Genomic DNA, 10148 nt, shown 5'->3' with positions numbered 1-10148 from the left:
AACAGAGTTGTATCATAAACCTGTATTTATCTTTTTAAAATTATTTATTTGTTTTAGTCAGTTATACATGATAGCAGAATGCTCTTTGACTCATTGTACACAATGGAGTTGTGCTAGCACAACTTTTGACTTCTCTTGTTGTACCCAAAGTAGGATCACACCATTCATGCAATCATACATGTACCTAGGGTAATGATGTCTGTCTCATTTCACCATCTTTTCTACCCCCCAAACCTCTATTTATCTTTAATATAACATTTGAACTAATTGGTATGAGGATAAATAAGATTACCTTGGTGAAACCTTTAGCATAGAGCCTCACTCCCAGTGGGCCTTCAATAATCTTATCCAAGATATTTCTTGTGGCTTGCTGAGATAGAACTATGCAGGGTTTGTAATGGTTTGGATGTGAAGTGTTTGTTCCTCAAAAACTCATATGTGAGACAATGCAAGAATGTTCAGAAGTAAAATGAGTATCAGAGTTGTAACCTAATCAGTGGATTAATCCACTGATACAGATTAATTGGGCAGCAACTGGGGTGTGGCTGGAATAAGTAGGTCACTGGGGGTACTCCTTTGTGATTTATATTTTATCTCTGGTGAGCAGAGTCCTGTTTCCTAGTTGCCATGTCCTAAGCTGCTTTCCTCTACTGCACTCTAAGCCATTGACCTGTCTCACCTTGGACCTAGAGCTATGGAGTCAGCTGACCATAGACCTTACTTCTGAAACTGTGAGTTAAAATAAACTTCCCCTCCTCTATATTGTTCAGGTCAGGTGTTTAGGTCACAGCCACAAAAAACCCTAACTAAATCAAGAGTATATAGTTATACTGTATCAAAACTGAAACAATACAAATGTGCCACAATGAATCTTTTTCCATTATTTATTACTGTATAAAAAACCACTCCTAAACCATATTTTAATATGGTAACAATAATTGGTTTAGTTTATGGATATGCAATTTGGACAGGGCCCATAAGAAATAGCTCATCTGTGCTCCAGATGGCCTCAGCTAGGATGGCTGCAAAGGCTGGTCAGAAGCTGGCTGGGGAATGGAATCATCTGAGGGTTTGTTTATTACCCTATCTGGCAGTTGATGCTGGGTGTCTACAGGAGCAGCGTGCTCTCTCTCTCCCTCTCTCTGTCTGGTTCCTTTAACAGTACAACTTCATCACCATCAGACTTATGCTAGGCTTTTTATTAAATATTCAGAACTTAGATGGATATTTTGTTCTGATTCTACTATTTACTGGTACCACTTTAAACAAATCATGTTTTGTTTTTTTTTTCTGAATCTCAGTTCACAAATTCAAAGTCAGGATTTATTTTGGGGTTGCCCAGAAGAAGATCCCAAGGAAAGAATTTGAGTGAAATTAATTTATTTGTGATTTAATTCTAGGACATATCATAAGGGTGTTGGTAAGTGATACAGGGAAAGGAAAGATTCTTAACCAAGCAAATTACCACTGTGGGCATGTGAAGCTTAAATTCATTGGGGAATCTTAGGGAAACACTGTAGAATCTATTATCTCAGAGCTGTCTCCTAAGTTTGGAGTCATTTGATACTTGACTGCGCATCTTTGAAGGTTTTTAGGAAAAAGAGTGAAAAACTCCAAGATTCAGTAAGATTTTAGTGTGCAGGATTGGAGGACAAAAAAGCAGCATTGAAGTTATCACAACTATCCATTATGAAGTATGTGAGGTGAAGGGCTTGTTTTGACATAAAACGCACGGTGAATATAAAGAACAAATAATTAAGGGCCACAACGAGCTATCTCAAAATAATAACTTGGTGTCGAAGGGCATATCCTAATACAGGCTACCACGTCTAGCTTCGTAGTTTTCCTGGGGTCCTTCCCCTTGTAGTAAGTCGGAAGGCACTACCTTCCAGGGTGACAGTGGAACCAAAGAACTGCGCCGGCAATGCTTTTAGCACTGCGCGGATAGCAGGAGAGGCGCGCCAACCTTGGTTTTCTCTTCTATTAGGGAAAAAGCAGGGAAGATAATGCCATCCTCACTCCTCAGTTGCTCTAAGCAGCGATGCTAAGCCACCAGCGCGTAGTAGGCTCCCAGTCGAAGTCTGTCGCTATCCCTGCACCCTTATACCGGGAAAAACCCCACAGTGACTTAAAGAACAGGCGACTCCAGCACCTGGGTTCCTACGCCGCGCCAGCACGCTCCCTCCAGCCGCGCTCTGTTGCCGGGGCCCGGGCACCACCCAGCTCCACTACGGGCCAATGGCAGTTCGGTATAGACTCCGCCCAGTTCGAACACGAACCAATGGAGTCGGCGTACGGGCACCGCCCTGATTCTGCATTGGCCAATAGCAGCATGTCCCGGCTCAGGGGCCGCCCCCAGTCGGGCGGGGAGGCGGGGAGGTGGCCACTGGCTCCGCCCTACTCCCCTCTGACCCGGTGTCTTGTCTCTCCGTCTTCCTGTTCCAAACCACGTGGACGCGCCCGGGGCTGCGGGGCTGTGGGGCTGAGAGAGGCAGCTAGGGCCGCTGCCGCCGCTGTCACGGGGGTGGGGTCAAGACCCTCTGGCCCATCCAAATAGCCGCGCTTCGCCTGCCCGTGCCTCTGCAAAGGGCGCGCACATGGCGACCCAGAATCACTCCCTCAGCTACGCGGGGTGCAACTTCTTGCGCCAGCGTCTGGTCCTGTCTACTCTGAGCGGGCGCCCAGTCAAAATCCGAAAGATTCGGGCCCGAGATGACAACCCAGGCCTCCGAGGTAACTTGGGGAGGGCTGCGCCGCGGTGTAAGCGCAGGGCCGAGGGAAGCCGGAGCTGATGACTTGGGGGGCGGCGCGCGCAGGGGTCCTCAGGGTCCCGCGGGCGCGTCGAAAGGGCTGGTGGCACGTGGCCCCAGTGCCCGCAGGCGCCAGTGTGGTGGCGGAGGCGGGGTGGGACCCCAAGGGGTGCGCTTAGCTGTGCGCTGTGCTCAGCGTCTCCCAGGCGCTAGTAGTAAGTAAACAGCTACACGTTTTCCAGTATTACGTGTTGTAGCAAATCCCAGGCATCTTCCTCTCGCTTTCCTTCAGTCCCTATTCCTCTTGTAATAAACGTCTCAAAGGAGAAAAACAGTTTGTTGGACTGAAAGGGTGAATGAGCCCTCGGGAGATTTGGAGAGAAAAGTGCCACTGGTTGGTTCCCTGCCCCGTCCCAATACTGGTCTCAGAAGCTGCTGCCTCCCTCAGACCCCCCGCTGTGTCTGTCGCCATTATTTCTCAGCTGCCCTCACATCTCTTCTTGGGTGTGGATTAAAAAAAAAAAAAATCTGTTTTCAGATGTAACTGTAACTGATGTGTGCAGGTCAGGAGCTTTGAGATAGGTTTTTTTTTTTTTTTTTCTTTTAAACAATCAAAGGCCCAATTGCCTTGACTTCAATAAAGGGTTGGTTACAAGCGATAAAACTACAGGTTTCAAAGCTTACTTTTTGCCCCACAAAGATAGGTAGATTAAAAATGGGCCTAATTCAAACACATGGCATGTAGTGGCTTCGGTTTTCACCTGGTCCCCTGGTGAAAGGTATGCATTTAAAAGCTTGTGTCTGATTGTCCCAAATTAGGAGAAACAGGTAAAGAAAAAAAAAAAAAAAACAAGTCTGTAAATTGAAGTAGAAGGTTGATGGTTTTGGTTTAGTACTGGAAGCCTCCTGGGTCATGTTCATATGTTTAATTTTGCACTGGCTCCTGTATAAGGGTGCTAGCCCATTTCATAATCTGGATGAATGTGTTTTTTTTTCTGCCTCTCTTGGATGGTGATTGCACATGGTGGTGGTGGGAAATATCATGTTATTGATGGAGACAAGTTAGGAAGGAAAGAACCTGAAGACCCCAGGAACAATAGTGACTGAGGAAAAGGTTATGCGTCGTTCCTGTCCTCCATCTACTGTGTGAAAGCAACTGAGGAAGTTAAGGGGAGACCCCTAAAGTTTTTATGCCAGGGCTCTTCTCTTCAACATCTGTTCTTCTTAATTTAACTCTGCCCCTTCTTGATTGCTTGATTCCTCTGCTCTGGCATTTTTCAAGCCTGAAGCCCTTTCTCCTAGCTTTCACTTTCTATGAACACTGTGTAATCTTTTCCTTCTTCAAAGTACTTTAACCTGGAGATGTGGGCTTTCTAACAGTAATATAGTGCCTAAAAGATGGAATTCAGAGTTTTGTCTCTTGACAGGTAGCCTCCAGTCTAATATTTAATTTTCCAAAGGATGCTTTTCCTGTCTTCTCCACTACACTGTTTGTGAACATCTCTTCAGTGCCACACAAATATGAGCTCCCGTTTCTTCCAAGAACAGGACTTAGCCACTGGCATTTTCCTGAAATGGTACCAGACTGGTACCTGGAGCAGGTAGTACTAGTTGGCAGATACGCTGATTTTTTTTTACGGGGAGCACCACAGCATTATTTGCTTTACCTCATTAATATACCAAGGGACAAAAAGAGACCTTTGCTTTAGACCTCTTTGTGCTGACTTCAAAGCTTCAGAAGCCTGGTAGATAGATAGATGTTTGTATGCTTAATTTCTTAAAGAGGGAACTGTGATACACATATATGCACACATTTATAGATTTATTGCATTTGTGTACATGCACATGTAAGTTTATGTGAATATAAACATGGATATACATAAATACAGGTAGCCCTTGACACATTGCTTATGATCATAGTCAAGTGAGTTTTTTGTGGCTTGTTTGAAGGTATAGCCAGTGTATCCAGTCATCTGTCTTTTTCTGTCTCTTCCTGACTCATGAGAGTTGGAAAAAACTTAGCATATCTTGTAAAATCTTCAAATCAAATTGCAAGAATAATATCTTGTGGAATGGGCTTTGAGAGGATGGGGATGGTATGGGAGGCCTTCTGTTTCAGGACCATTCTTTCAGAAAAACTTTTTCGAGACCCATTATGTACATGTTTTTGTGGAGGATGTAAATGTGAGAAACTGATTGCTGCTGCTGTTCTTAAAGGAGCTTGCCATCTAAGTTGGAAGAACTTGAGAGGAGTAGTGGGGATAGGTGAGTATGGCAGAGAGGCTCAATGGAGTTCAGAGCAGCCATTTCCCTGAAAGTTGTGAAAAAAGTCTTTCTAGATTGATTTCTGTTCTGACAGGATGGAGTTGTTAGTTATTGGTGATAGAAACATTTCTTTTTCTTTCTTTTTTTGCTGAGGAAAAAATTCTTAATTGTCATGGTCATAGTAGCTTCAGTGTTAGACCATGGTTTGAGTCCTGGTTCTGCCTTTTTGCTGTTAGCTCTTAGACTTTGGGCAAGTTTGTTAATATTTCTAAACCTCAACTTTTTTCACCTGTAAATAAGAGTCAATGCTACCTTCCCCACAGTATTGTTGTAAGGATTAAATAATGCAAGTGTAGTGAAAGGTGCTTGACACAGAAGAAGAATAAGTGTTAGTTTTATTAGAAGACAAATAAATGTTAGTTTTAGAATTTTAAAGAATCCTTTAAAATTCACTAGGTAAAGTTATGCTGTCTGGTATCAAAAATCTGTTCCAGTTTCTTTTTTGGAAAATTTTCAGATACTTTAAGAGAATTATAATGATGCCTTCTCTGTATCTTCTTTTTCCATTTTCCTATCAGGTGATCATTTACAAGTATTTCTTTGTTATATAATATACTGGTTTCTTAATCAGGGGCAATTTTGTTCCCCAGAAGACTTTTGGCAGTGCTTAGACATTTTTGGTTGTCACAACTGGGTTGGGATGTGGGTACTATTGGCATTTAGTGGCTAGAGCCCAAGGATGCTGCTAAGTATGCTATAATGCACAGGACAGCGCCCCCCTCCCCCCATCAAGAAATTGTTCTTCCCATAGTGTCAGTAGTGTTGATATTGGAAAAATTCTGGCATATTGGACTTTAATAATTAAGGCTTTTCTTTTTCCCATATCCCTCATGATTAGGAATAGCATCATGTGGTACACAGAAAACTGCACAGGATTAATAAGTGGATGAGATATAGGTCATCTCTGAGACTTCAGGCTGTCTCCTTCTATGCAGAGGTTGTAAATAATAAAAATTTGAACCCCAAAGAAAGATAATCCTGGAGTGGTTTTAATAATTATTCAACCACATGAGTAATTTATAGTTCATTTCTGGAGGAACATAACCAATTTTGTTGTCTCATTATACTTTCTGTCATTGAGTATTAAAAAAGTTTTTTTGTTGCTTTTTTGGTTAAAAAAATAAAAAGAGCCAAGATATAATTCAGTAAGAGCTGGTAAAATTGAACATCCACTGATTAACAGCTGGAAGGAGAATGCAGCCATCTCTAGCCTAGAGGGCCTGTTTCCCTGTCCAACTGCATGATGGACTTGCGTCTTTCTCATCAGTGTTGGAAAGCACCTCCCAACTTTGTCAGGGTTTCATATGGAATTGTGTATTCCATATGACTAAGCCTTGTGTCAGGCTTCTAACTTGCTGGGGTTATAAGAGTGTGTCACTGAACCTGGCCTGGGTCATTTCTAATTTTTGGCTATTATGAATAAGACTGTTATAAAAATTTGTGTATGGGTCTTTATGTGCACACAAGTCTTCCTTTCTCTGGGATAAATGTCAGGAGGACATTTTCTTTGCTTTACGGTTGTTGCATGTTCAATTTTTTAAAAAATTGTCAAATTCTTTCTAAATGTGCCCATATTATTTTTAATTCCCATTAGCAGTTCACAGCAGCATATGAATTTCAGTATCAGTTTCTCTGCATCCTTACCAACACTTGATATTGTCACTAATTTTAATCATCTTGATACATGTGTAGTGATGTCTCATTGTAGTTTTAATTTGTGTATTCCATATGACTAATGATGTCTTCAGTAAAATATATTTTCTTGTTATTGTGCATTTTCTAATAGGATTGTTTGTATTTATTGTTGCATTTTGGGAGTTGGGATTGGTTTGGTTTGATACTAGGGATTAAACCCAGGGCCTTGCTCAGGCTAGCTATGTACTTTCTCACTGAATTATACCCCCATTCCTGAGTTTTGAGTGTTCTTTACTTATTCTGGTCTTTTGTCAGATATGTGGTTTACTAATATTTTCACCCACTCTATATTATGAATTTTCAGTCTTGTGCAGAAAAGATTTTGATATTAATAAGGTGGAATTTAACAATTTATCTTATTATGTTCTGTGGTTTTTGATTTCACATCAGAGAACCCTGCCTTGCTTTAGATCTTGAAGATTTTCTACCACAAATTGGAACATTCCTAATCTGAAAATCTGAAATCCTCCATAATCCAAAACTTTTTGAGCATTGACAACTGGAACATTCTATACTTGACTTCATGTGAGAGGTCACAGTTGAAACACAAGAGCATTAAAAATGTATAAAATTACCTTCAAGCTATGCATATAAGGAATGTAAAAGAATTTCATGTTTGGACTTGAGCCCTATCCCTCACGATATCTTATTATACATATACAAATTTTCCAAAATCCAAAAAGATTCACAGTCTGAAACACTGCTGGTTGCAAGCACTTTAAATAAATGATATTCAACCTGTATGTTTTTTCTAAAGTATTATAATTAATTTTTGTATGACATGTAAAGCTTATTAGATGAAAGTTAATTTTTTCTCCATGCATCTCCAGTTGCTCAGCACTGTTTATTGAAATGGTAATCTTTCTTCTTCTTAATTGCTTTTGTACCTTTGTAAAGAATCAATTAGATTATTTGTGTGGTTCTCTTTTAGGGCTCTCCATTCTGTTCTTTGGGTCTATGTGTCTAACCACTGAATCTTGGTTACTGTAGTTTTATAATTTTTTGAAATCAGACTGATTCCTCCAACATTTTTATTGTTCAAAATCACTTTACTTATTTTATTTGAGTTCCATGTAAATTGGCTTTTTATATAAATTTTAGAATAATCTTGTCTAAGCTCCAAAAATCTTGTTGGGATTTTGATAAGAACTATATTAAACTATATGTCAGTATGGGGAGATATTTGGGATATATATATATAAATAAAGATTTTTATATATATATATATATATATTAAAATCTTTATTTTTTTTTTGTGGTGTTGAGGATCGAACCCAGCGCCCTGCGCTATGGCTTGAGCCACACCCCGAGTTCCTGGGATATTTTTTCATAACTTGAGTTTTCTAATTCATGAACAGATTGTTTTTCCATTTATCTAGATTTTTAAAAATTTCTTTCATCAGGATGATATAGTTTTTAGCATATAAGACCTGTACGTGTTTTTTTAGATTTTACCTAAATTTTTTTTTAGTTATACATGATGGTAAAATGTATTTTGGCAGAATATACATAAATAAAGTATAACTTTTTCTATTAGAGTCCCCACTTTTTTTTTTGTGGGGGGTACTAGGGATTGAACTCAGGGGCACTCGACCACTGAGCCACATCCCCAGCCCTATTTGTACTTTATTTAGAGACAGTGTCTCACTGAATTGCTTAGCGCCTTGCTTTTGCTGAGGCTGGCTTTGAACTGTGATCCTCCTGCCTCAGCCTCCTGAACCACTGAGATTACAGGTGTACGTCACCGTGTCTTGGCTAGGTTCTCACTCTTGTGCTCGTGCTCGATATAGAGTTACCCTGGTTGTGTATACAAATATAAGGCTAGGAAAGTTATGACCAATTAATTCTACTGTCTTTCCTGTTCCCCTCCCCCTTCCCTTCCCTTCCCTTCGTTACACTTTGTCTAGTGCAATCTGTTTCTACTATTTCCTTCCCCAACCTCTCTTGTTTTGAGTTAGCATCCACAAGTCAGAAAGTACATTTGGCCTTTGGTGTTTTGGGTTTGGCTTATTTCACTTAGCATGATAATCTCTAGTTCCATTCATTTGCCAGCAAATGCCATAATTTCATTTTTCTTTATGTCGGAGTGATAGTCCATTGTGTTTATATACCATATTTTCTTCATCCATTCATCCGTTGAAGGACACCTAGGTTGTTTTCCATAGCTTGGGTGTTGTGAGTTGAGCTGCTATAAATATGGATGTGGCTGCATCACTGCACTATGCTGTTTTTAAATCTTTGGGGTATGGACTGAGGAGTGGGATAACTGGGTCAGATGGTGGTTCCATTCCAAGTTTTCTAAGGAATCTCCACACTGCTTTCCATAGAGGTTGCACTAATTTGCAGTTCCACCAACAAACTGTAAGAATACCTTTCTCCCCATATCCTCATTAACATTTATTGTTACTTGTGTTCTTTTTTAATATACTTGTATTCTTTTTTAAATACTTATTTAGCTGTAGATGAACACATAGTATCTTTATGTATTTTTATGTGGTGCTGAGGATTGAACCCAGTGCCTCACACATGGGAGGCAAGCATTTTACCATTGAGCTACAGCCTCAGCCCCAGTTACTTGTATTCTTTATGATTGCCATTCTGACTGTAGTGAGATGGAATATCAATGTAGTTTTAATTTGCATTTCTCTGATTGCTAGAGATGTTGAAATTTTTCTTCGTATTTTTAAAAAATATTTTTCTTTTAGTTGTAGAAGGATACAATGACTGTATTTTACTTGTTTTTATGTGGTGCTGAAGATTGAACCATGCCTTACACGTGCTAGGTGAGCGCTCTACTACTGAGCCACAACTATTTGTATTTCTTCTTCTGTGAAGTGCCTGTTCAGTTCCTTTGCCACTTTTTGATTGGGTCATTTATTTTTCTGATAAGTTTTCTGAGTACTTTTTTGGCAGTTAGTGCCTTCTGAGGTACTGGTGGTGAAGATTTTCTCTGTACATGTTCTTTGCTGTAAAGAAGCTTTTTAGTTTGATATCATCCCATTTATTGATTCTTGATTTTACCTTTTGCACTTTAGGAGTCTTGTTGAAGAAGTCAGTTCCTAAACTGACATGTTTGAGAGTTGGGCCTACATTTTTTCCCCTAGTAAATACAGGATCTCTGGTCTAATGTCTAGGTCTTTGATCCACTTAGAGTTTAGTTTTGTACAGGGAGAGACATAGGGGTTCAATTTTATTCTATTACATATGAATTTCCAGTTTTTCCAGCACCATTTGTTGAAGAGGCTATCTTTTCTCCAATGTATGTTTGTGGTGCCTTTGTCTAGGATGAGATAACTGTATTTTTGTGATTGTGTACTTATTTTTTTTATTAAATCAGTTGAAATTAGTAGTATTTGAATTTTGGTCTCTATGTGTTGT

General features: G+C 39.9%; 1 protein-coding gene across 3 annotated transcripts in view; it reads left to right on the top strand.

Annotated features, from left to right (window-relative positions):
- The first annotated feature begins 2442 nt into the window (after positions 1–2442).
- Positions 2443–10148, top strand: part of Rcl1 (RNA terminal phosphate cyclase like 1) — a 65838-nt gene continuing 58132 nt past the window's right edge. For 2 of the 3 annotated variants that reach the window (XM_076846004.2, XM_076846005.2), the window contains exon 1: positions 2443–2733. In XM_076846004.2, coding sequence (XP_076702119.1) covers positions 2598–2733 — 136 coding nt within the window. In that variant the 5' untranslated portion in view covers positions 2443–2597. The remainder of the gene's footprint in view (positions 2734–10148) is intronic. The other variant, XM_076846006.2, reaches the window with a different exon arrangement.

This window comes from Callospermophilus lateralis, chromosome 2 (genome assembly GCF_048772815.1).
Source record: "Callospermophilus lateralis isolate mCalLat2 chromosome 2, mCalLat2.hap1, whole genome shotgun sequence".
In the NCBI taxonomy this organism is placed as follows: domain Eukaryota; kingdom Metazoa; phylum Chordata; class Mammalia; order Rodentia; family Sciuridae; genus Callospermophilus; species Callospermophilus lateralis.
Note: the sequence above shows the minus strand (reverse complement) of the source record. Positions and strands in the feature narration are given on the sequence as shown.